The sequence below is a fragment of the Balaenoptera physalus genome, assembly GCF_965194825.1.
Source record: "Balaenoptera physalus genome assembly, chromosome: 20".
Taxonomy (NCBI): Eukaryota; Metazoa; Chordata; class Mammalia; order Artiodactyla; family Balaenopteridae; genus Balaenoptera; species Balaenoptera physalus.
Genome location: NC_138901.1, coordinates 26,320,082 through 26,346,414, shown reverse-complemented (window position 1 = coordinate 26,346,414; position 26,333 = coordinate 26,320,082). Strand labels below are relative to the sequence as shown.

General features: G+C 46.3%; 2 protein-coding genes across 21 annotated transcripts in view; one reads left to right on the top strand and one right to left on the bottom strand.

Moving 5' to 3' along the window:
* Positions 1-26,333, top strand: part of SNX11 (sorting nexin 11) — a 52,182-nt gene that overhangs the window by 3,710 nt on the left and 22,139 nt on the right. For 6 of the 19 annotated variants that reach the window (XM_082441778.1, XM_082441782.1, XM_082441784.1 and 3 more), the window contains 6 exons: positions 171-257; positions 553-653; positions 2,227-2,322; positions 2,555-2,767; positions 4,995-5,239; positions 6,093-6,503. In XM_082441778.1, coding sequence (XP_082297904.1) covers positions 171-257; positions 553-653; positions 2,227-2,322; positions 2,555-2,767; positions 4,995-5,239; positions 6,093-6,217 — 867 coding nt within the window. In that variant the 3' untranslated portion in view covers positions 6,218-6,503. Of the gene's footprint in view, positions 1-170; positions 258-552; positions 654-2,226; positions 2,323-2,554; positions 2,768-4,994; positions 6,504-9,560; positions 9,636-18,441; positions 18,508-20,034; positions 20,227-23,940; positions 25,881-26,333 lie in introns of those variants that run through there. The other 13 variants (XM_082441776.1, XM_082441773.1, XM_082441774.1 and 10 more) reach the window with 9 other exon arrangements.
* The window catches only part of SKAP1 (src kinase associated phosphoprotein 1), a 282,843-nt gene continuing 272,863 nt past the window's right edge, over positions 16,354-26,333 (bottom strand). For both annotated transcript variants that reach the window (XM_082441766.1, XM_082441767.1), the window contains exons 12-13: positions 18,545-18,653; positions 16,354-16,726 (exon numbers count right to left, since the gene is read on the bottom strand). In XM_082441766.1, coding sequence (XP_082297892.1) covers positions 18,552-18,653 — 102 coding nt within the window. In that variant the 3' untranslated portion in view covers positions 16,354-16,726; positions 18,545-18,551. The remainder of the gene's footprint in view (positions 16,727-18,544; positions 18,654-26,333) is intronic.

Sequence of the window (26,333 nt, the reverse complement as noted above, 5' to 3'; positions counted from 1 at the left end):
AGTGCCTGCCACATACAGGGTGGTCAATAAATATTTGCCGAATTGAATGAATAAATGAACAAATGAATGAATGAAAATTGGTGTTGAGTGGAAAAATCTGGCAACCTGTGTGTCGAGGCCGCCTTACTGTGTGGCTGAGCTGAAGCTAAAGGAGACTTTCTTCCCTCCAGGAGGTGATCACCGTGCGTGTTCAGGACCCCCGCGTGCAGAATGAGGGCTCCTGGAATTCTTACGTGGATTATAAGATATTCCTTCACGTAAGTGCATCCAATTTTGATATTGGGGTCAACACCCTCCAGGGCTGAGGGCCAGTCTTGAGGCAGAATCTGTTTATGGATGTTTTGACAGAAGTAAAGGAGGGAGGAGAGGAAAGAGAGCCTGGGGTTTGCCTGAGAGTTGTTTTCAGGCTGCCTGGTGGCACCTTGCTCTGCTTGGAGCCCTCGATCAGGACTGTGGCCTGGTGGCTTGGGTCCTTAGTGAGAGTGACGATGGGGAGTTCATGTGAACTTGGGCTTTTCCCACTAAAGCCTTTTCATGTGCTGCCTCCTGTAGACCAACAGCAAGGCTTTTACTGCTAAGACATCCTGTGTGCGTCGCCGCTACCGAGAGTTTGTGTGGCTGAGAAAGCAGCTACAGAGAAACGCTGGTTTAGTGTGAGTTTGCTCTTGTTTTCTTCTTGTGTCTGAGACTGGCTTTTTAGGTGCTTACTTGGCAATTGGAATTTACAATGAAAAAAACTTGGCAACTTGCCAGGTACTAAGGACATTGAGAAATGTATTCTTAAATTATGTTTTCAAGTCAGTGAAAAAAGTAAGACAGCTTTCTTATTTCTAATATTTTGACCTAACAAAGCCAAATAAATCTGAAAAATATTTTTCTTTTTTAACATGCATAGGGCTAAATAGTCTAGGGCTAAAGAAAGGTACTGCTGGCTTTTTAAGTGTGCTGCACTGGTTATGAGAAGCTTTTTAGCCTCTGGAATAATTTGACAGGTGGTGTTCCCGTCCATTTGATATATAAAAAATTGTGATTTTTTTTTTTTTCCTTTTTGTGTAGAGACCTCTATCCAGAGTTATAACAGACTGAGAGCAGTATTGTTCACTCCTCACCTGCATACTTCAAATAAGTCCTAAAACTTGAGACAGTTTAGGACAGTGATTCCACCACAGTGTGGTCACTGAATGCTCTGGTGACCCTGTTGATGACGTAGCCAGTTAACATGTGGGACTGATGAGGCCATTATCATGGGTCAGGCCCTAATAAGCCAGTTGGAACTTCCTCTGAACAGACCCTGCATCCTCTAGTCTGGCCTGCCATTTTTAATTTATTTATTTTATTTTGTTTATTTTTTGCTGTGTTGGGTCTTCGTTTCTGTGCAAGGGCTTTCTCTAGTTGTGGCAAGCGGGGGCCACTCTTTATCGTGGTGCACGGGCCTCTCACTATCGCGGCCTCTCTTGTTGAGCACAGGCTCCAGACGCGCAGGCTCAGTAGTTGTGGCTCACGGGCCTAGTTGCTCCACGGCATGTGGGATCTTCCCAGACCAGGGCTCGAACCCATGTGCCCTGCATTGGCAGGCAGATTCTCAACCACTGCACCACCAGGGAAGCCCTGGCCTGCCATTTTTAAAGCATGTGCCATGCTTCACAGGAGAGGCTAGGGAGGCTTGAAGAGTTTGTGGATGATTTGCTGCAACTCGACTACTTTTAGAAAATTCCAAGCATGTGACCTTCCAGGGCTGGAGAAGGTAGTCTTAATTTACACAGAAGGACCCATCATTCTCCATGTCTCTGTGTCCAAGTTTCTTCCTTTTTCAGTAATAGGTGATGGTGGGAATGGGCTTTGTAAACAGTGTAATCCAGCAGCATGGAGTTTTTAAGTCATAGACTTGGTTCAAATACCAACTCTGCTGCTTACTTACTAGCTGTGTGACACTGGGAAATTTACTGAACTTCTCTGTTTCTATTTCCTTACCACTAAATTGGGGACACTAATATCTTTCTCATGGGGTTTTGGGAAGTGTTAAACGAAGTAAGGTTAAATTAAAACATTTACAGTGCCTGACACACGCATGCAGTCAGTCGGTGTTAGTCTCCTTCCCCTGCCACCTTATTAAATGCTGTTTGTATTGATTTGCGCCTCTTTTTAGGGGATTTCCTTGATCGGGGACTGGAATGACTGTCTTGGATGTTACTTATCTTGGGCGTGTTACATTATGTGATCCCACAGGCCTGTACCTGAACTTCCTGGGAAGTCAACCTTCTTTGGCAGCTCAGATGAATTCATTGAGAAGCGACGACAAGGTCTGCAGCACTTTCTCGAAAAGTGAGTGGACTTGGCGGGCTAGCACTTGCCTCCTGGGGAGGGGCTGGGGGGTGAGGTGTGTGTGCCGGGCAGGATGGCCCCTGTGAACATACAGGCACATTTGTGTCAGATACCTTTCTTGCACCCTTGTGCCTTCAGTGCTCACTCAAGCCACAAGGCCTTCAGAGGATGGGCTGGGGAGAGCCACTGCTCGGGGTGATGCTCTGTGTTGCCCTACCTGTGTTTGCCCCAGGGTCCTGCAGAGTGTGGTCCTCCTGTCAGACAGCCAGTTACACCTCTTCCTGCAAAGCCAGCTCTCGGTGCCTGAGATAGAAGCCTGTGTCCAGGGCCGAAGCCCCATGTCCGTTTCCGATGCCATTCTTCGCTATGCTATGTCAAACTGTGGCTGGGCCCAGGAAGAGAGGCGGGGCTCCTCTCACCTGGCTAAAGGAGACCAGCCTAAGAGGTAACTGAAGTGCTCTATTTTGAGACACCAGTGGCTAGGATTATTGTAACCTGGGCTAGTGACGTGTCCATTGGTAGAGAAAGCAGTAAGGTCACAGCGTCAGTGGCCTTTCAGAAGGGCCTCGGCCTCCTTGTGCATGGTTCTTTCATTCCATGCACAAAGGTCTTGTGTCTTCACTAACTCATCCCTGGGGAGCGTGCTCTCCTATTGGAACCTGAGGAGAAAGAAGAGAAGGCTTTCTTATTTGTTTTGTTCTTTATCCTCTCCCCCAACCCCCGTTTTCTTTTACTTTTTATTTATTTATTTATTTATTTTTTAAATTTTATTTATTTATTTATTTATGGCAGTGTTGGGTCTTCGTTTCTGTGCGAGGGCCCTCTCTAGTTGTGGCAAGTGGGGGGCTACTCTTCATCGCGGTGCGTGGGCCTCTCACTATCGCGGCCTCTCTTGTCGCGGAGCACAGGATCCAGACGCGCAGGCTCAGTAGTTGTGGCTCACGGGCCCAGTCGCTCCGCGGCATGTGGGATCCTCCCAGACCAGGGCTCGAACCCGTGTCCCCTGCATTGGCAGGCAGACTCTCAACCACTGCGCCACCAGGGAAGCCCCTACTTTTTTTTTAAAATAAAGTGCATTGTTATTTTTTTAATTAATTAATTAATTTTTAAAATAGCGTTAGATCTCTCTTTTTTTTTAATTTATTAAATTTATTTATTTTTGGCTGCGTTGGGTCTTTGTTGCTGTGCACGGGCTTTCCCTAGTTGCGGCGAGCGGGGGCTACTCTTCATTGCGGTGCGCTGGCTTCTCATTGCGGTGGCTTCTCTTATTGCGGAGCATGGGCTCTAGGCATGCGGACTTCAGTAGTTGTGGCATGCGGGCTCAGTAGTTGTGGCTTGTGGGCTCTAGAGCGCAGGCTCAGTAGTTGTGGCACACGGGCTTCGTTGCTCCGTGGCATGTGGGATCTTCCTGGACCAGGGCTCGATCCCATGTCCCCTGCATTGGCAGGTGGATTCTTAGCCACTGTGCCACCAGGGAAGCCCTAAGTTAATTTATTTTATTTATTTATTTTTGGCTGTGTTGGGTCTTCATTACTGTGTGGGCTTTCTCTAGTTGCAGCGAGCAGGGGCTACTCTTCTTTGCAGTGCACGGGCTTCTCACTGTGGTGGCTTCTTTTATCGTGGAGCATGGGCTTTAGGCGCACAGGCTTCAGTAGTTGTGGCGCGCGGGCTGTGGAGTGCAGGCTCAGTAGTTGTGGCACACGGGCTTGGTTGCTCCACGGCATGTGGGATCTTCCCGGACCAGGTCTCGAACCTGTGTCCCCTGCATTGGCAGGCGGATTTTTAACCACTGCGCCACCAGGGGAGTCCCCCCTTTTCTTTCTTTCTTTCTTTTTTTTAAAATTAATTTTTTTTTTAAATTTATTTTTTGTTTTTGGCTGCGTTGGGTCTTGCTGTGCGCGGGCTTTCTCTAGTTGCAGTGAGCGGGGACTACTCTTCGTTGCAGTGCGCGGGCTTCTCATTGCAGTGGCTTCTCTTGTTGCAGAGCATGGGCTCTAGGCGTGTGGGCTTCAGTAGTTGTGGCATGTGGGCTCAGTAGTTGTGGCTCGCAGGCTCTAGAGCGCAGGCTCAGTAGTTGTGGTGCACGGGCTTAGTTGCTCCATGGGCTGTGGGATCTTCCCGGACCAGGGCTCGAACCCATGTCCCCTGCATTGGCAGGCGGATTCTTAACCACTGGACCACCAGGGAAGTCCCCCCCATTTTCTTTAAATAACAACTTTATTGAGATATATTTACATACATAAAGTTCACCCTTTTAGTGTACAATTCAGTAGTTTTAGTTTATTCACGAAGTTGTGCAGCCACCTATCACCACAGTCAATTCTAGAATGTTTTCATCACCCCCAAAGAAACCTTGTGCCCATTAGCTGTGACTCCCCATTTTCCCCAACCCCCAGCCCTTGGCAACCACTGTCTACTTTATGTGTCTATGGATTTGCATATTCTGGACATTTCACAGAAACGGAGTCAGTCATACAGTATGTGGTCTTTTGTGACTGACGTCTTTCATGTAGTACATTTTCACGGTGTGTCCGTGTTGTAGTGTGTATCAGCACTTAATTCCTTTCTACGGCTGAATAATATTTCTTTGTGTGGATAGACCTCCTGTTGTTGTCCATTCATTTTTGTTTACCTGTTCATGCCCTTCGTTTCCCTTTCCCACTCTTTTCCAGTTGCTGCTTTCTCCCAAGATCGGGCAGGAGGAGCTCTCTCTCACCGCCTCCCGGGGAAGAAAAGGACAATTTCGAGGTGTGGGCTCCTGTTGTTGACTCTGAGGCTCCTTCCTTGGAGAGCCCCCCTCTCCCACCTCCTTCCTTTCCGTCATGCTGTGGTTTTGCAACACCTGATGAGGGAATCTCTGCTCCTCAGCCTGTGAGGAGGGCCATGGGAGGGGACCGTGCAGTGCGTTTGGATCCTGGTCAGTTGGAAACAGTTTTGGAAAAGTGAGCTCTGCTTGGAGCTCTGGGTTCTGCTCTGAGGCGGGTGAAGGAGATGTGGGCCGGGAGACTTGCTCGGGTGGGGCTGGTCCCAGGCCGGTGGTGGGGAGGCTGGGCTGCTTCGTGTCTTACCATGGCCTCTGCTCGCGTTGGTTGCGTGGAGGTCGGTGACAACTCGTAAAGCTTTTTCCATAGAAATAGACACTGTGCGGATGTTTATAAGTTGAGCACAAGGCCTAGGGGTTGTTGGTTCTGAACCAAACCCCATATTTACTCTCCTGGGAGCTGAATTTCTTTAGATGTTTGTAAACGGGCCTAGGAGCACTGTCTCAGGTGACTGGTTTTGGGGACCTGTAGGTGGCAGATTTTAAGCTGCCACATCGAATATTGTTCAACAGAAATGCCTGTGTCATTGTATTCCCACTGGCTCTATTTTTGCTGCAGCCCCTGGAGCACTTGGTTTCTGGGAGGCTGACCTCTTGCCTACCTCCTTGCATGGACAGGGGGGTGAATATTCTCCCACCTCCTTGCTTTTCCTCCACTAATACCACTGAATGGAACGGTGCTGTGACTCCTGTCACTGGGGTTTCCTGCGCATCCCAGGACCTCGGCCTGGCTGTATGGGGCCAAGACCCGTGAAATAGCTCATGGCCATCCACGAAAGAGAAGGGTTTGGTCACAGCCATAGGAAAGGGACCGGTTCAGGGGCTTTGTTTTGGAAAGGATGCCCTGGGCTGTCACCGTCTCTCTGGTTATAAAGCGGAGACGCGTCTGTCTTCTCTGCAGGGTAAGCATGGGCTCCTTTCTTTTTTGAATCCTTTTCTTCTCCCTTAGTAACAGCTCCCTGCCCCCAGGCTTCAGCCACCACGTGTCCCTCTGCTGTGTTGCCGTATGTTCAATCCAGTGGGGTGCAGGGGCTTTGTTTCTGCCTGGAGAGAGGGCTCTGGGGATGGAGATGAGGAACAACACGCCTTCCTTCAGACAATGAGGCGTTCTGCCCTCCTGCTGCCATAATTCTCTCCTCTGAGAGCCAGAGCTGGTATGAGATGAGTGCCGCTGGCATTCTGCCCTGCTCTGCCCTTGGGTTTGTGTGTGTGGTTCTTCCCCTTCTCGCCCACTCCTCCCTCCTCTGGCCATCGCACCCTGTCTCTGGGCTCTTTTACTACCAGTCTATGCTGTGGGACTGTCATGGCATTTAGTGCAGAGTTGAGGGGTTTTGGCCTGAAATAAAATTCAAGTATTTAAGACTGTTGTTGCAATTGGTGTCTAACAAGCTGTAGCAGTGGAGGAGGGAGTGAGGGCTGGCAGTAGTTACTTTCATAAATCATGAATTTATCAGCGTGGAAATAATGGTTCAGAACCGTGCACTGCAGCTCTCCTGCGTTGTGTGTGCAGCTCAAGTTCACCACTGGAGGAAGAATTGCCTTCCAAAGAGTCAGGATCCAGCTCCTCTCACAGTTATGGGCACGAACCTTGTTAGGTATAATTTACCTGATGCTGCTACCATCCTCGCGGCCTGTCTGAGGTGCCAGGTGCTGAAAGAGAAATAAAGTTTGTCAACAGGCAGATGCGGAGCCCTTGCTGGGACTCATTTCTCTTTCCTGCCCGCCTCCCCTGGGTCTCTCCTTTATATGATGCAGCAGAGCAAGGCGAGGATAGAAAACCTACAGAGGCAAATCCAAAATGTCAAAAGAAGTTCATTTAAAAGGGGAAAAAAACTCCATACACAAACCTCACAGAAACCCGACAGATGCTAAGCTAATGGCATCCACTCTTCCGATTGGTGGGGATGACTCATGAATATTAATGAGTCCAATGCTCCAAATGGTGCAGCTGTGAACCCAGCTGTGCTTGAAGCTCTCTGATTTCAAAACTTCCAGACAGGAGCCGGAGGTGGTCTGTGTCAATTCCCTACTCAGCCAAAAAACAGCAAGCTGGGTTGGCCTTCTTCTGTTCACTCCTTTTCTTCCTGGAGTTGGTGCTCAGCAGCTAATTCTGCCAGCAGGGTAGGCTGCTGGGACAGCAGGAGCTGCTCAAAGACACGGATGCCATTTTTCTGACTCTTGGCTTTTTTAATGATCCATTATCAGCAGTGCATACAACAGCACCTCAGTTAATCTAAGGCCAGGCACCATCCCTGCACTGTCTTGTGCAGAGTTGAGTGTAGACCATGGAAAGAGATGTCCTGAGAGGGGAAGAGTTTTTCTAGTAACATGGGCCTGGAATTACCAGAAAAACAGCAAAGATGGATTTTCCTCTTCGTCTAGGCAGTGCCATCTGCCTCTCTCCCATTTTGCTCTGTCCCTGTGTGTACTAAGGGCTGCCACCATGGCTGATGACCTCTGTAGGGAAGATAGGGAACTACTGGGGGGAGTGGCCTACTGAGCTGTTTTGTAGAATGGAAGTATTTTTGGTTAGAATTTGGGTTTGAAGTAGGTTCTGTGCCTGACTTATAGTCACCTAATTTTTTTTTTTTTTTTTTTTTGGCTGTGCCGTGCGTCATGTGGGATCTTAGTTCTCTGACCAGGGATTGAACCTGTGCCCCTTGCAGTGGAAACACAGAGTCCTAACCACTGGACTGCCAGGGAATTCCCTAGTCACCTTTCTTCTGACAGCTAGTTCCGTGGTCCAAGTCTAGTCATCTCCTGTTACCCAGGATAAGTGATTCCAATCTCATGGGTTTCCTTTTGTTTGGTGGAAGTGTGTGTGTGTGTGTGTGTGTGTGTGTGTGTGTGTGTGTGTGTAGGAGGAGATGGGTTTTCTTGTGTGAACGTAATAAGTTTCATATGCATCTTTTTTTTTTTTAATAAATTTATTTATTTATTTATTTTTGGCTGTGTTGGGTCTTCATTGCTGTGTGCAGCCTCCTCATCGTGGTGGCTTCTCTTGTTACGGAGCACGGGCTTCAGTAGTTGTGGCTCACAGGCTCTAGAGCACGGGCTCAGTAGTTGTGGCACACCGGCTTAGTTGCTCCGCGGCATGTGGGATCTTCCCGGACCAGGGCTCAAACCCATGTCCCCTGCATTGGCAGGCGGATTCTTAACCACTGCGCCACCAGGGAAGCCCCATATGCATCATTTTATTGGACCACAGTGCCCAGTGAGGAGGGCAGGGCAAGTATGACACTCGTTTTCTAGCTGAGAAAACTGAGCTGAGCATGGTTTTTAAAAAGCATGTTTTTAGATGGTGGTAGAATATATTCATGTAAGAGGTACTTTCCAAGCTCTGTAAAACAAGGTGTTTTCTTCCCCCACAAAAAAAATTAAAAAAAAAAAAAAAGCTAGAATAAACCCACCACTATTCAAGGAGGAAAAAAAAAAAAAAAATCCCCCTGCAGAGCTTTTCAGAGTTGTTCTCAGAAATCAGAGCTCCTCCACAGTCCAAGGTTTTCTAACTGCTAAGGCCTTAGAGCCACACCAAGTCCCAGGCTCCTCGTAGCCTGTCTGGTATCTTTGCTTAGGAGGTGATCGTGACTTTAACAGTCTGATTGGACATTAAGTTAGCTCCACGTTTGTGAATTTGTTTACATGCCTCAGTTCTTGCTGAATATTCTTAACACCCCAGGGGTGGGGAGGGCAGTAAGCCAGGAGGATGTGAGGTTGGAGGTAGTAATGGAAACGGACCAGCTCCTGGCCTGCCTCACAGAGGTCGCAGGAGCGTTCAGTCGGGGGCTGGAGTGGCTTCTGCGGATTTATGTGCAAGTAGCCAGCTGAGGCACAGCTAAAGCCAAGCAGATAACAACCACAGCGCGAGGTCCTGACGCCCTCAGTTGCGCCTGGGCAGTGATCCTAAGCCACCTCCCTGGGCGGTCCTCTGCCAGCAGGGACTCAGCTCTGCAGGGAGAACGTCACCTGGCTCAAGGTAACCTTTCTTTGAACTGTGGGTGAGTGTCCCTCTTCCTGTTCTCTTTACCAGTATACCTTCTTTCCTGACGGTTTCCTCAATCTGCTTTGGAAACCCACCTCCCCTCCCCCCGCTCCTGTCTCTCGTCTGCTCCCTGCCCCACCTCTTCTCTCTAAGGAACTGTTTTGGGCACTGCTACAAAGACCAGATATGCGTTTGGCTTACCAGCAGGGCAGCAGGAGCCAGTCCTAGCATCTTCTAGAGAAATAACTTATTGGGGAAAACCAGTTCCACCTTAGTAATGGCTGGATTTGGAGCTGGAAAGCTGGAACCTCAAATCTCAAGATAAATAAACACGGACCATTTATGTTCAAAAGGATAAAAGGTGCTACATTTTTAGGAGACAGAGTGCTCCTGACTCAGTGAGCAGAGTCAATAATTTACTTCCCTTCCATTCAGGGGAGACCTGGTCCACTTCCACAAGCAAAAGAGGAGAACAAGGGTACTGACACAGCAGTGAAAGAGGCATGAATAGTAAGTAGGGCGAGATGGTGAAGCTACAGTGTGAGGACGAAGGGACTACCTGAAAGTCTTCAAGGGTTTTTCCCCAGAAGGGCAGTGACACGAGGTGCTTCTGTAATCTTTGGATTATGGGAAGCCACCAGCCAAAATTTCTTATCATCTGTGGCTGTCAAGTCCCTCCTTCCTGTTTTCAGTCAAGCACTTTTTCCTTCAAACCATCCTTTCGAAGGGGCCAGCTCGTTAGATCCTTTGTAAGTGCTCTAGCTCTGTGTGTGTCCCTTCCCCTGGTGGCCTTGTTGGTGTGGGAAGCCAGGCCCACCAGCAGCCTGACCCGAAGCCCTCCAGCAGAAGGCCCAGAGTAGTGAGAGCCTGTGGTGGTTCGTTGGAGGCAATGCAACCTGCCTGCTATAAGCTATGAGACTTAGATATATTCTACCAATTAGGGCACATGTGTTAGCAGTGCTGAAAGTCCGGCACTGTCTCTTTAAGAGCCATCCCACTCCTCTCCTTGAGTGATGAGGGCTGGGGGCACAAGGGAGTCAGATGCTGATTAAACAGTCCTACTGCCGAGCTCTGTTAGAAAATTACTGTAATTATGATCTAGTCCCAGCAGAGGGATGAGTTCCAATCCTGCTAATAACCCTTCCAGGTGCCTCAGATTCAGGGCCCATGGGAGGCAGCATGGATAGGCACTGGCTGGCAGCAGGGCCAGCGAAGGCCCTCCTGTCTTGCCTCTGCAGGCAAAGACAACAAAGGCACTGGACCCCTCATCCTCTCTTGGCAGTGGGTTTTGGTTGTGTTTTGTTTTATTTTTTTGATTCTTGACAGAGCTCCTGGGAGTCATTTTGTATGAGAGAACTTTCCCCTAAACTAACACGAAGGACCAGGAAAATCACAGTCGCGAGATGACTGTCCTGACTCCCCACTTCTGCCCCGATCTGCAGCTGGCACCACACCAGTCCCACACAAAGCGCAGGGAACCAGCGCAGGCCCTTGCACCGCAGCTGCTTCTACACTGTTTCTATGAACATGGGTTTCTTGCTCCGAAGTAGTACACAGTGTTAAACTCAGTCCTGATCGAGACTTTCAGGGCTCCCCTTTTAGATGTCTGCTACAGAAACAGGAAAAAGGATAGTTACCACAGGGACTCGCTGTGATGCAGCTCTCTAAATAGGCAAGCACTGGTTTATTCATTTGAAAACATCATTCTTGTAGTGCAAATTTGCAGCAATGCAGGCGAGCAAATCTCAGATCCCTGTGGAGCATGGCGGCTGGCTTGCTGGTTCTTAAACCCTGAGGAATTCATGACATTTATACTCTCTGTCTTCCCAACTTCATAAGCTTCTGTCACTGTAATCCAGTAGCTAAAGCCCAGACTTCTAGAAGGCAGGGCAGTTTCTCTGTACTTGGCCCTAAGCACACCCAAATGCCCTGAGACAATGGTTCTTCACCAGGGGTGGTTTTGTTCCCAGGGCACGTTCGACAATATCTAGAGACATTTTTGGTTGTCAGAATGGGTGGGGGGTTTGAGGGGAGTAGTACCGGCATCTAGTGGGTAGAGGCCAGATGCCGCTGAACATCCTACAGTGCCCCAAGAACATAAAACTACCTGGCCCCAAATGTCAATAGTGCCAGGTTGAGAAGCCCTGTACTAATAGAATGAGGCAATAAGCTCTAAATCCCCCGTTCCCGCCAAACCTCCAATGCACTGCTTTGGTCGCAAATCTCCAGACGGCAGGTGCTTTCCTGGAGGTGGAATATATTAATGACGGGCTTAGCAGGGTGCCCACCGTGGGAGGCATCCAGTATATGTAGGTGGTGTGCATGTGCCACCTTGGTGATTCAGGGCAGAGCAATGCCAGTGCCTGACCATGGTTAAAAGGGAGGTTTTGTATTCTGTTTTCTGTTCCATGATTGCATGTGGGGCATAAAAGGTGCCCAGCTGCTCACCATCAGGCTAAGAGTGTCTACAGTGGACCCAGATGCCTTCTTTGAGGACCAGCACTAGAAGACTCTTGGAGCTAACTCCCGTAGCAGGAGGCAGGGAAGTGGCATACTATTGCCCAGTGCCACAGAAATGCTTCCCTCAGTGGCACTCTGCCAGGTGGCGGGTGGTGATGGGCCCCATGAGGGAACTGAACACACACAGCTGCTGATGACCAGCCAGCGCCCGAGCAGCTTGATGCCAGAGACACCAGGTCTCTTGGAACAGCCTGGGCATCAGGAAAAGAAAGCCTAGTTGGCAGGGTTTGCCTACAAGCCAGGCCTGCAGGGGAGAGGACTTCATTAGGAGGGATGTTGCCAGGCATCAGCCAGGAGAACCAGGCTGTCTCTATCTACTGCCCACTCTCCTGGTGACTAGGCAGCCCATTTTGCCTTGTTTTCAGGGTGACCACTCATCCTGGTTTACACCTACGGCCATGGCATCCTTATTAATAATGCCCCCTTTCATTCTCAAAAGTGTCTCCATTTGGAAAATAAACTACATAGTTGCCTATTAATTGTATTTTAGTTTCCTCTAATACTATAGTTTTTTGCGGGGCGGGGGCATCATATTTAGAAAAGATATTGGTGCAAAATAGGCTGCATCTTAAAATATATCACTAATTGAATCTCAAGAGTTGCAAAAGGGTGGTCATCAATTCATACTAACTGAAAAGAAAAAGAAAAAAAAAACCGAAAAACATGTTTTCTGGACAGTGTTTGATAGGAAAATAGGGAGAATAATTCAAATCCCTTGAAGAAGAAAAATCTCTTTAGTTTTACGTTTCAGGCTCCCTACCCGATCTGTGTAAATTCTAATGGGAAATGAAATAGCTGGGCAGGAGGGAGGGGGAAGCAAGGGACTGTGGTAATCCACAAACTAGAAAATTAGTTTGAGTCACTGGGCTGTGTAGCAGGGATAATCCTCTATGTAGATGGCTGCTTTTTCTAAAGTCAGCTCCACAGATTTTGCTGGTGCTCTGGGAATTAGCAAATCAGTGCCACTCAAGATTTATCCTTCCAGAGTCGCTCCTGGTGGAGAGACCTGCAGGGAGAGCTTCCCTTTGGTCAAAGGTTAAAGCACCTCTGTCCCTGACATTCAAGAGTTTTGTTCTCAAGATGAGAAGGAACAAAAGAAAAAAAAAAAGAAGAAGGAGGAACATAACAAACATACGTTGGATTCTTTTTTTCCTTTCTTGCTTCTCTTCAACTCCCTCTTACTCAGACTGATTTATAAAGGCAGGACTGCCCCCCCCTCCCCAGCCCACCCCCAACACAGACACATGCTTTATGACACCACTGCTTTATTGTGATGTAAGTGACTGGTGTGAAATGTGGATTTTGGAGATGTGTCACTGGAGGTGTCTCACTGCAACAGAACTCAAGCGATTCAATAAGCAGAGCAGCAGCCTGAGATTTTCAGGAGTCCCTCATTTCATTTCCTCTTCAACAGCAGATTTTGTGTGATTTTTGTTCAAGTCACCACCTTTCAGAGCCTCAGTTTTGCCACTTGCAAAGACTAACTGATTACAAATAAGGTGGTGCAACTGAGCAAGCTAAAGTGCTAAAAAAGTTAAGGATAACTTGAAATCTAGGCTATCGCTTACATATTGTGTTTAGATAAAGTATCTAACAGGAGGGAGGACATTTAGTTGGCCCCTCTTTAAATAGAGTCAAAATGTCTGGGTTTAGGGAATGAGACTTAACAGGAATTCTCTTCTCTTTCCCATTTTTATTCACCAGAGGCAAAAGATGTCATTGGTTTTGAATTAAATACAGATTTCTAAGAGACATAACAGACAATTGTGTGGGAAAATTTAATACTGAGGTAATTGTAAAACAATGTCTATGCTATTTTGCTATATGGATGACAGAGGAAACACACTGGAAAAATGTATTTTTAATGAAATGTAGCTGAAAGATTGCTTTCAGAGCATTTAGTATTCTCAGATTATCAGCTTGGATGAGGCAGGCCAAACTGTACCCACCTTAGGTCAGGTTATCCAGTGGAAGTCAGTAAGTTCTGTGTAAATTACTATTTATCTGTGAAGGGCACGTATGCATTTGCTTCTTAAACATAGGATTTAACTTTCTTATTTTCTCTCCTTTACATAATATCAAGGAAGGAAAAGGGCCTCTCCAGTTTTCATGTGCTAGAGCAATTAGTGGCTGTTAAGAAGCCATCCTACATATAATGTGGTTAGTTAAGTGGTCTAATGCCCCAGTTATCCAGTTAGTCACAGGCAGTAAGGTGGGGATTTGGTTAGTGGAGTCAAACAGAGAAGCAGTAATCTGATTAGCCAGTTGCTTTCTGAGGCTGTTGGCTAAGATGGTAGCTGTGGAATTGAGCAGGTCTGCTGGGTGAGGTTTAGCTTCAGGCAGACTGTAGGAATCCACTACTTCCCAGAGGTCTCCTTTAGAACTTGCCCCTAACAGAGAATGCCCTTTGTCTGTAGATAGTCTTGAACTTGCACTATCTTTTCCAGCATGTTGTAAGGTCAGAAATAGCCAGATGGCTATGGACCAGATTCCCAATTAGTCCATTTGTTTATATCTTTTAGGGCCAATCTACTTTTTCCTCTTAAGTTTTACAGCTAGAATGTGAGTGTGGTGCAGTAGACTGAGGTGCCAAAAGACCTTTGCAGTTTGGCAAGTGGTTGGTTTCCTCAGGTCTGGAGGTATAGAAAGGACTATTGCACTAAGGGGGTTTTGTTTTAAATACTGGAAGCCAATGGCCATGCCACTGAGAGAGTGTTGAACTGTGCAGAGTGGAGAAGTACCTGACCTTGCTCCTTTTTCATTCCCCTTCTTACCCGGCCCCAGATACCCCCTCTTCCTCTTCTGGTTTCCCCTTTTCTGGTGTCTTAGTCATGGAGCGGTGGCACAGTGGTATTCTCTCCTGTTAGCCACCCAGCCTTCCAGACTTGGATCCCTGAGGGTTCTCTAGGGAGGGAGCAGTTGGGCACAGAGGGGTTTCTGTTTGCTCCTTCCATTAACCACTTTAACAATGCCCATTGTCTTTACCTGTAGGCTGGGATTGGTGCAAAGTTTCCTAAAACGGAAGGCAATTGGTTCCCTTTGGTTCATCTGCTCATCTGCTGCCACCTAGTGGTTGCTTCTCCTTTGGCACCTTGTGTAAAGTGGAGGGGACGTTATGGACAGTTCTGTAGTGCCTTTTCTCTCTTTTTTTCCCCCTCCCAGACTTAAATTGTCCCCTTTTGTTACTTCTTTATCCATCACATATAACAAAGCTTTCTTTTGTTTTACTCCTGGGTCAGAAAAATCTGGAAATGAATAGATGGCATAGGATCTTTTGAGAAACTTGGAATCCACTGACAACATCCCTGTTTGCTCCCAGTTTCTCTCTTTGGTGACATGAAATGGTGTCTTACTGCAGGGCTATGATATGGTTGTTAAGAGGTGAGGAAGGCTACTGCCAAGCCAGGACAGCTCTGAATAGAATAGGCAGCTTCGAAGATAAAATTTCTATAGCTGCTCAGTTGCCCATCTCTCACAATTTCTTGTGTAGAAAGTCAGGCAATAATAATACCTAAACCTTACTGAGCAGTTACTATGTGCCAGGTGGTGTTCCAGGTACATTACACGTTAACTCCTTTAATCTCCTAATGACCTGGTGAGATGAAGTATACCCCTTCTAAGGTGAGGAAATTGTGGCGTAAAAGGTCAAGTAACTTGCTCTTAGAGAACATATGTAGTATACAGGGAACTGGGACTTATTTCCAGGTTGTCTGGTCCTAAAGTTTATGTTTTTTTTTTTTCTGGGCTGCACCTCGCGGCTTGGGGAATCTTAGTTCCGGCGACCAGGGATTAAACCCGCCCCAGCAGTGAAAACCTGAGTCCTAACCACTGGACCACCAGCGAATTCCCTCAAAGTTTATGTTCTTTTTTTCTGTTTTAAAGATTTTTTTTTTTTGGTGTGGACCATTTTCAAAGTCTGTATTGAATTTGTTACAATATTGCTTCTGTTTTATGTTTTTTGGTTTTTCGGCTGCGAGGCATGTGGGATCTCAGCTCCTTGACCAGGGATGGAACCCGCACTCTCTGCATTGGAAGGCGAAGTGTCAACCACTGGACCGACCGCCAGGGAAGTCCCAAAGTTTATGTTCTTAACCATTATGTTTTGCTGCCTCTTGAAGGCACAGATAACCCGAGTGCTAGGCACAGGCAACAGGAAAAGGAAACAGGGTCGTATAGACACAAGCCCTCCCCACAGCACTCCCTCAGCCTGCAGGACACAGTGGGGTTGTTAACTGAGGCCCAAAAGGGAACTCTCCCATGTGCTGACTCCAAGGACTCGCTTCTAGCCCTGTCTCATTTCAGACAGAGTGAACACAAAAGAAAAAATAACAAGTAGGCAATGAAAGGAAGTCTGAGAAGCCGACCAGAAACCGGGCAAGCCTGGGTTCCAGAGATGGTTCTGCTCTGAAAGACAATTGCAAGCCCTCTTCTTTGTCTGGGCTTTTGTTTTCTTTCAGGCTCTCCCTTCCCACTTTGTGGTTTTTGTTTGTTTGTTTGTTTTTGTTTGCTTTTGGCTGCGAGGCATGTGGGATCTTAGTTTCCTGACTAAGGGATTGAACCCACGTCCCTTGCATTGGGAGCATGGAGTCTTAACCGATGGCCCGCCAGGGAAGTCCTCCCTTCCCACTTTGTTTGGAGGTGATAAGAATGCCCAGAGCCAGCATTTTGATACCAGTACAAAAAGAAACACAACACCATCACACAGGGCAAGGAACCAAATCTGAGGTTTATTCGTGCTTTTCAAACCAGCCAAAGCAACCAGCAACTTCTTCCTCCAAAGGTTTCTCTCTCTCTCACCTTCTCTGTGACAAGCCTGTGTAAAAGGCAGAAGTGGGTATGTGGAGATGTTTAGAGATGGGCTCAGCTATGAGGAGGCAGGTTTAGTAACAGGTCTGCTGAAGATGCCTCTTCTCACTTGTCTCATTGGTGGTTTACAGTTACTACACGGTGGGTGTCAGAGACTTGGGTCTCTTCTGTACAGGGGAGAGCCCATGATGTTGGTGGGCTGGCTGTGATAGGGAGCGGGAGCGCTTGATCATCAGTTTCTTCGTAAAGGCAGGATAGAGAGAAGGATATGTGTCCTAAAGGAGGAAAAATACATAAATTTGCTTTTATGATTTGAAATATAGAAGCTATAAAAGGGCATAGAGTAAAAAGTGTCTCCCTCCTACTCTGTGTCACAGTCATGCTGTTTCTCTGTCGTTGGAGGCAACCAGTGTTATCATCTTTTTCCTTCCAGCGGTAACTCATACGTATATAAGCAATTGGAGACTCCCTCTTTCCACAAATGGAGCGAATTAGACCTACCCTTCACTGCTTTTTTTTTTTAAACTTACCAACATATCTCATAATGTATTCCATGTGTGCAGAGCACTTCCTTTTTTTTTTTTTTTTTTTTTACTGTGGCATAGTATTCAATTCCCTGAATTACTACAGTTACTTGGCGAGGTCTCTATTGAACATTTAGGTCATTTCCAATGGTTTGCTATTACAAACAACCTTGTGTGTATATCACTTTGCACGTGTGCAAGTGTAACTGTAGGATAAACTCCTAGATGTGGAATTGTTGGGTCAAAGAGAATGAGGAGATAAACAAGTTTGTCATGAAATAAATGACAGAGTGAAGTAGGGTGAATTTATTTAGATTTGACAAAAAAATTCCAAGCCTTTTGCATTCATGGCCTGGAAATGGAGTCCTCATTCGGAAAATCATAAGGTCAAACCTTGAGCGAGAGGCCCGAGCTGGTGCTTCATGATTGTACAGGGGCATCAGAGAGTAAGATCTCTCCTTATGTATTTTCCTAAATGAACCACTCAACTGCTGCTGCACACTAGAGTGGGCCCTGGTCTGAAAGATTCCAAGGCCAGTTTGTATCACTGTCACACATAACATCCTTCACCCCATCAATAAAGGCTGCTTCCATTTCAGGCCAGAAGATGGAGCTAGTGATATCATGCTAGCCTTGGTGTCCTCCATCACCATCCTAATTCTAATCCTATTGTTACCCCACCCAAAGCAAACACTCACTCCCTGTTTTAAAGTATGATGTGGTTCTTGCTGATAAAATGCAATCCATATTCTTTGTTACCTAAAAGTTAATTTGATTATGTTCCATAGGAATCCTCATACTGGATTCCTAATCTTTGCCAATCATATTGCAATACATGGGCATTTGGGGGAAATGGTGCTCTGGATTTGAGAGCTGTGCGTAAAGAAACTGAGACCCATCCTTGTGGCACAAATTCCTAATTCTCCAATATTCATTCTCCCTTTTAAATTTATTAGTTCCACCCCCACCCACCCACCCCCGGCCCTATCCTGCCCCACTCCACTTTTAAGCTGGACACAGATTCTACCTAGAAGAAAGCTTTCTTTGCAGCTTGGTGTCTCTGTATGTCCAAGTTCTGGCCAATGGGATGTAAGCAGAAGTGGTGTGTGCAACATCTGTGAAATGTCCTTAAAAGGAGAGGGTGTGCCCTTCTCCTGTCATTTTATCTTTCCTGCTGGGTAGGATACAGACATGATAGCTTGAACTGGAGCATCCATCTTGGGCCATGAGGTAACCTTGGGAATGTTGACCACACACAGTAGGGCAAAAAGAGAAGATACCTGGGACCTAGATACCTTGGATTACTTGGATTTTTACAGAAGAGAAAAATAAATTTCTGTGTTAATTAAATCACTGTTATTTTGAGTTTTCTGTCACATGTAGTTGAACCTAATCCTGACTGACACAGTCCCCCAATTTAGGAAAAACAATTACAGCCTTATCTTCTTTCAATGGTGAATTACCAGCATCACTTTTGGAAATGAAGAAAAGCTACTTCACTGGCAACTCTCATTCTTCATAAAGAAACGAAGGTATGGCCAACAAATTCATTGGCAATAGTTCTGATACCTGGGCTTCATCTTTCTTCCACTTCAAAGGCGGTGGTGAGATACTCCTTTGGAACAATCCCAATGAGGCTGTTCAGTTCTCCAACCCACCAGCCATACATGTTATATTCCTGAAAAATGACAAGAGGATGGTTTCAGTTGGAATTTAGTCATGCTTCTGTTAATCTTTGTTAATCTGTTAAATGATCACATGGGAGATTCTGTTGGGTGGTTTCTTTGTAGACACTGTCAGTACAACTCATTAACACCCCTGATGGGATTACTAAATTTAAAAGTTATCTAGAAGGAAGAAAAACTGCTTTTCTTTTGCCATCTTTCTGTCTGCATTGTAAATTTAGCACATTTGGTGCCATTGCTGAACCTAAAGAGCATGTCTTTCACCAAGCAGAGTGGAACGGCTCCTTTGGGGAAAGTTGGGCACACCCTAAAATGCCAGAGCACTAAAGTATTCAGGGAGTCAGGTCATAGTTCAAATCAATAATATTTACCAAGCACCTTCTATGTGTAAAGTGTTGAGTTCCCATGAGGTGGATGATGAATCAGAACACTGCTTGCTCCCTGGGAGTTTACAGCATAGAGCAATGGGCTTCGGAGTCAGACTGGGATCTCGTCCCCACTTGGTCATTTAGTAGCCATGTGATTGGAGGGTCTCCTGGCTTTAACTACCTCTTCTGTAAGAGTAGGGATAATATCACCCTTCTGTTGTGGGGAATATAAGTGACGCCGCAGACATAAAAACAATTCAAAGTGCCTGATACATAGTAGGTACTCTAAACATTAGATTCCTCCCCTGGAAGAGGTCAGAGGTTGACAGGTCCATCAATAATGACAGGCAGGACGTAAGAGCCACAGGGAGGGGCAAACAAGAAAGGGAAAGAGAGGGTTTAAAAGAAGGGTTTGAGAGTGGAGCTCACAGGCTTGAGAACGGAGCTCCTTGAATACAGAAGAGCTTCTCAAAAGCACAGCTTGCCGCGGAGCAACTAGGCCCGTGAGCCACAATTACTGAGCCTGCGCATCTGGAGCCTGTGCTCCGTAACAAGAGAGGCCACGATAATGAGAGGCACGCGCACCGCGATGAAGAGTGGCCCCCACTTGCTGCAACTAGAGAAAGCCCTTGCGCAGAAATGAAGACCCAACACAGCCATAAATAAATAAATAAATAAATAAAAATTAAAAAAAAAAAAAAAAAAAGCACAGCAGATGTTGAACATTATAGGACTATTCCTGAAAGCACTAGAACATGTTTTCCTTCTTTTGAAGGAAGTGAAATTTAGGAATACATGGAAAATATATGTATTCCAGTTCAACTGGATTTGGGTACCATGGAGCCAACTGTCTGCCTTTTGCCCACCCGGCTGCTGAGTTCTAGGAAAAAAAGGAAAACTAGGTTGCTGACACACTAAAATTCTGGTTCAACTGGTTATCTTTTTGGTTTTTTTTGTTAGTGTATCTCCCCTCCTCTAACTCTGCCTCTCCCCTTCCTCTCAGCAGCTGACCTCTTTTCCACCTTCAAAGAGAAAAGAGAAGCCATCAGATCTGTCAACCTTCAGCCACCCAAACAGGAACTTACCTAATGTGCACTTGTAACCCTTCTGCTTTCTTAGAGACCAGGTTCTGAGAAGTCTGACCTCTGCCTCTAATGTAAATGGCTCCTTACGTCAGCATTGAAGTGTGTTCAAGTTTCTTTCGTCTTTGAAAATAATTATTTAGTTCCTAATGCATGTCTGCTTCCCATTTTGACTAGTCTATGCTGCCAATTAACAGTCAAATTTATTGAAAGAATTTATTTCACTTACTGCCCCAACCTCTTGCTTTCTTTTTTTTTTTTTTTTTTTTTTTATTAATTAATTAATTTATTTATTTATTTATGGCTGTGTTGGGTCTTCGTTTCTGTGCGAGGGCTTTCTCCAGTTGCAGCAAGCGGGGGCCACTCTTCATCGCGGTGCGCGGGCCTCTCACTATCGCGGCCTCTCCCGTTGCGGAGCACAGGCTCCAGACGCGCAGGCTCAGTAGTTGTGGCTCACGGGCCTAGTTGCTCCGCGGCATGTGGGATCTTCCCAGACCAGGGCTCGAACCCGTGTCCCCTGCATTGGCAGGCAGATTCTCAACCACTGCGCCACCAGGGAAGCCCAACCTCTTGCTTTCTATCCACTCTTTGAGCCACTCTAATCAGGCTTCAGCCTCCGTCATTCCACTTACGCTTCCTATAACCTCCTTATTGCTCAAATTCTATGAGCACTTTTCAATCCTTAATTTACTTGATCTCTCAGCATTGCTGGCACTATGGACCCTTCCTGAGGCATTTTCTTCTTTTAATTTCTATAATTATACTCTCCTGGTTTCCCTCCTACCTCCCTCTCTGGTTGCTTCTTTTCATTCTCCTCATCTTCCTCTATTCCTCCTTTTAATGTGGTTTTCCAGGATTTCTGTCCTGGCCTTCTTCTGACTTGATGCACTTTCCTTGAGCAATCTTATACACCTCTGTGGTTTAGCCACCATGCCTGTGTAAGTGACTCACAACCATAGCTCCAGCCCAGATCTAAGGGTTGGATCCCAGTACCCAAGTGCATGTCCATCAAGCTTCTCAAACTCACTGTGTCCTAAATTTAACCATCATCTTGCCTCTGTATCCATTCCCATTCACAAAGTATCTTGACCACCTGTGTTCTCTGTCTCAGTGAGTGGTACCGCTATGCTTGAGTAACTCAGTTACTCAAGCCAGAAACCCAAGAGTCATTCCCAATTTCACCCTCCTCTTCCAATCAGTCCTTGAGTTCTGTCAATTTCTCTATCCAAAATATTACTGGAATCCATCCACTTCTCTCCGTTCCCATTGGCAATAGCCTAGAGTCATGTCACTGTCACCTCTCCTGAGGACTACAGAAACAACCTCCAAATTGGTTTCTGTGTCTCCATTCTTGTTCTCCTCCAATCTGTTTTTCATTCTGCAGCCAGAATCTTTCTAAAAGGCACATTGATAATATCATGGCTCTGCTTGAAACCTTAGTGAGTTCCTACAGCCTACTGTCAACTTCTTAAAAAGGTGGGCAAAGCCCTGCATGACCTAGTTCCACTCACTGCCCAGCATTGTCATTTATCCCCTAAATCTAGTGGACCCTTAGTAAAACAGAACTTGTCTTTGCTACTCCCGTGGGCCTCAGGGTCTCTCACCATGGAGCCTTTCCTCTGCATGTTTAGCCTCTACTTCCCTCCTCCCTTCCATAGGGCTGACTCCTAAGCAGCCTTCAGATTTCAATTCCTGAGTCTCTCTGGCCTGTCCAGAAGCTTCTCCTCGCCACTCTCTGAGGGCCCCAGCTCTGTGGTCCACAGCGCTGTGCCCTGTGCTTCCCTGGAAATGAATCATCACGCTGTCTTGTATCTGCCGGCCTTTGTCTCACTGCCAATCACTGGGTGGAAAGTTCTGTGGGAGCTGGGACCTTGTTGGTTTTGTTTGCTCTTGTATTCCTAGCAGTCAGCATGGTGCCTGGCACAGAATGGGGCCCAAAAAACTTTGTTAAATGAGGTTATGAAGAAATGAAGGGAACAGTGGGGATTTGTACTCTCAGTTGAGCAGATTTAGTTACAACCAACTCCAAGATATTCCCTGGTGATTGAACTGGTTGTGGCAGGAAGAGAGCAATTGCCTTTGGAGACAGTTTCTCCAAATGGCTCCCTAAATACCATGAAGAGCCTCTCAGATGCCATAAGAAGTGAGACTACTGAGCTTATCCTAAAAGGAACAGGGAATTACCTTTTAAAAATCTGTCATAAATAAATGAATGTGTCCGCTCCCCTCCCCCACTGTCCCCACAGCACCTTCTCATTGCCCCCCTCCCCCAGGAGGGAGGCCAGCTTCCCCCTACAGTCTGCACTGCTGTGTGGGAGATTACCCAGAATTCCTCAGCCTATGCCTGTCAGGACATTTTATTTTATTCTTTTATTATTATTATTTTTTGGCCACGCCACAAGGCTTGCAGGATCTTAGTTCCCTGACCAGGGATTGAACCCAGGGCTGGCAGTGGAAGTGCCAAGTCCTAACCACTGGACCGCTAGGGAATTCCCACGTCAGGACATTTTAAAGCTCCTCTTGGTACGAGTTACGTTACTGTCCATTTCCCAACACTGAAGTTAGGGCAGTTTCTGCCTTAAGTAAGTTTTCTGGTAGGGTTGCCTTGCATTAGTACGTCGCTGCAATGGCCATGTCGACAGGGCCTTGCTGGGCGGGGGAAACGCATACTCTATCTTAAAAACTCTAGCTTCAGCTCTTCTTCTACCTCACTGGCAGAGGGTGGGCACCATGTTGTCTGACAGTCTTTTGATTAAAGTCCGCTTGCTTACACATGTGTGAGGTGTGGTCTTCTACTGCCACGTGCCGTCCTCTTCGTCACCTGAGGGGCTCGGCTAGGGCAGTCTCTCCCCAGGGACTGTTCAAGACTTCCGACTCTGACGCACGCTTGGCAGCACCCCCCTTTAGCCGTAAGGCCAGGAGCCTTGGGAAGGTGCTCTCTGCCAACTCGAAGAGGGTGCAGACGGGAAGCAGATGAGGCACAGCAGGACACCTGCAAAGGCCGGCTCCCAGTCAGTGCGCTCTTGCTCGAGGGGAGCACTGACCCTGCCGACCGCAGATGTGGCATTCTCACCACAGCGGTGGGAACCGGGGTGCGTGCAATCAACTCTCTGCCCTTCAAAACAAAAGAGCAAGCAGAAGTGGAAGGAGGATGGCACAGTCTCAGAGACTATATGCATCCTGCTGTGGTAGCCTAGGAGCTTAATCAAAGCACCTACAGGTCTTGGGATCTGACTGTCTTTTCCAGATTTCATCCCTTGGCTGGATATCTGAAAAAGCCTACAGGGCTGAGATGTTTAAAGCATGAATGGGAAATTTCTAGCCTTTTCTTCTCCTATCACCACCCCACCATGCATTGCTCCAGCCCAGTCTGAACACCACGAGGTATTTTAAAATAATTTCTACTTTGATGAATTGCTGGGGAGTCCACAATTGCTCATAATCAAAGGGAGAAAAATGCAAATGAGATCCGGCCGAGAACTATCACCACCAAACGTTTATTTCACTGCACAGTGCCAAAAAGAATTAAAACAACATTAAACTCACAGCAATCATGTTTAAGCCCTCGTTTCCAAGTGCCAAATTGCACCACTCTGGATCATACAGATGTTCGTTAATTATGCTAATTTTTATTAAACTATTAAAATGGAGAGAGTACTGGCTCAGCCAGGCAGACCCCAGCTCTGAATGAACTCTGCTCTTGTCTAGAGGTGCTAATTTACTGCCTTTTTATTAAGTTGCGGATTCTTGGATTTTAGTTTTGGGATGGCAGAGAGAACTGAATTCCTGGTATCAACATTTTCAATAAAGTTGGACTTCTTTTTGCCCAGGTGTTTGGAAGGACTGACTGGAAAAATGTCTAAGACAGTCCCAGGAGACCTGAAATCCTCAATGCGGAAGTGTTTCTACTTTCAAGGTGGGGATGCACACCTGCAAGTGACAATGTTGGGGAATCAGAATTATACAGGCTCCCCACTCCGTAACTCTCTGTTCTATACACTGTGTGTGGTAGAGCTAAGCTGTTAATTATACAGAATGGTTAAGTGAAGATGATTTGGATAAGAATATAAAAAGCTATTTAAAAAAAAACCAAACCCTTTACATCAGTGCTTGCTTCTTGCCACAAAATCTTTCAAGAAGACTTTCACTCAAAAATAGTATAATGTGTGGTTTGTTCTCGTCATAAATATTTCTGGGCTTGATCAAACATCTGTTTTCCTCAACAGCAACCCTGCCCCACCTCCTTGAACCCCTCAGATGAAGGAGTCTTAAAAACGAAGGTTGGCTATTTGGACTCCGTTATCTGGTTGGAGAAGCTGTTGGCCTGGATGAGCAGAGTATTGAGGGAATCTGAAATAGGCACAGCGCTCACCATCAGCAACAATCAAAAGTGTTTATGGGGGCTTGCACACTGCCATAAAAGGATTTGTGCTGCTAATCTCCATCAACGAGGAAAAAAACCCCTACCAAACCTGCCATAAAAAGAACAGCAAATTCTATAAACAAAAAGCAGTATGGCCACCAACCACGGGCTCGCCGCACAGCTTGACTCTGCCTCCAGTGGTCTCCTATTGCTGTTTATGGCTTCAAGACTATCATGGCCCTTCTCAGTGCTCCTCCTGTCACAGGGCCCTGAGTCCCTGTGTGGCTGCAAATACCCTGTCAGTAGGTGTCAGGGGATATCAGGGGGAAAACCAGCAGGCGCCTATCATAAGCCTTAAAAGAGATTAAATACACTTACTCCATGATTGCTACATATTAATTTCTCTCCTCCCTGCTGGTTCCTATTTGTTTAAGCTCTTCCATGGCTCCCCTGGAGTAGCACAGACATGACCTGGAATGACCATCCAGTCTTGGGCTGAGAATTCAATTTCTAGGCTCAGTGAATCCTAGGCTTTTCCAACAAAAGGAAATCACCATCCTCTAGGGCACAGATTCGTATACTGGAGTCTCTGACCCATGGCCTCTCTGTGGATGGATGTGAAGGGATCTTTGAACTCCTTAAAACTGGTGTAAAATTTGTGTGCATGTGTACATGTGTTTTGTCCCTGGGGTGAGGCCCAGACCTCTCATCAGATTCTCAAAGGGTTTATGAACCCTCTACAGCTGACCAACCAGCACTTTAGGGGGAAAGTACAATGATCTTTATGGCCTGCATCTGCTCTTTGGCCCAGTGTGGCCATTTCACCCCTACCCCCACTTTTAAAAAACAGTGGAAGGAAATCAAGAATCCTGCCATTCTGGGTTTCCAAGGCTTCAGTCTTCCAGCTGCCAAGTCTATTCCTTCTTCAAAGGCTGACCAAGCTTGCTTATCCCTTCTAAGGCCATCTCTTTAACTGTGACTTAAAAGTTGTGGTGTCTTCTTATAGCTTCCATTCAAATCCACATGATGGCTTTTGGAGTAAGCTGCTTGACACTGCTGGTTCCCCTGAGAATGTTCCTAATGGAAATGTTCTCTTTTCACATTGAATTGGGCTTCGATAAGCCTCTGTGGAACAAGATTCACAGAAAATGTCTCATACTTTTATTCTTTTAACCATCAAAGTTCACTATTTCAGTGCTTGTAAACAAGAGACTACCTCTTCAAGGGAACAATCAATCAGCCCCTAACATGAAAGATCAATAGATGCTTCATATATGTATGGGAAAGGCCAATCAATCACAGAATTATTGGTTTATGATTGCTTATTTCTCTTATTAGTGCTTGTACATCATACATTATCGTTAGTAAAGATGGGAAATTTGAATTCCTGAGCAGAGTAGATTGTAATATTCCAAGGTCAGCCAAAAACATCATATTTTACTCTGGGTTGGCCTACAATTTCTCTACTGAAATCCAACTTTGGAAATTTAATGCTGTCTGAGGCTATCAAAAGTTATTAAGTAAATTGAGGGCTCTAACTCAGCACCCTTCCAATTGCTGAGAAAAACAATTGCTCACCACAGACAAACAGGTGCCCGTTTTTCAGGACAAATGGTTTTAGGAAGAGATTTTACCAAAGGAGAAGCAAGTGGTCAGTTGGGTTGACAGTGGATTAGTTCTGTTGGAACCTGTGAAAGGATCAGAGCCCAATGCTTGGCTGAAACCTTGGGTAGCTTGGCGGCCTCTCGAGGCTGTTTCACACCAGGTTTTAAGTTCTTGGCAATCATTTTCTCTTTTTTCCATTATTCAGAGTTTTGGTCTATAAATCATAATAAAAATGTATCATTAAATTTGCCTCAA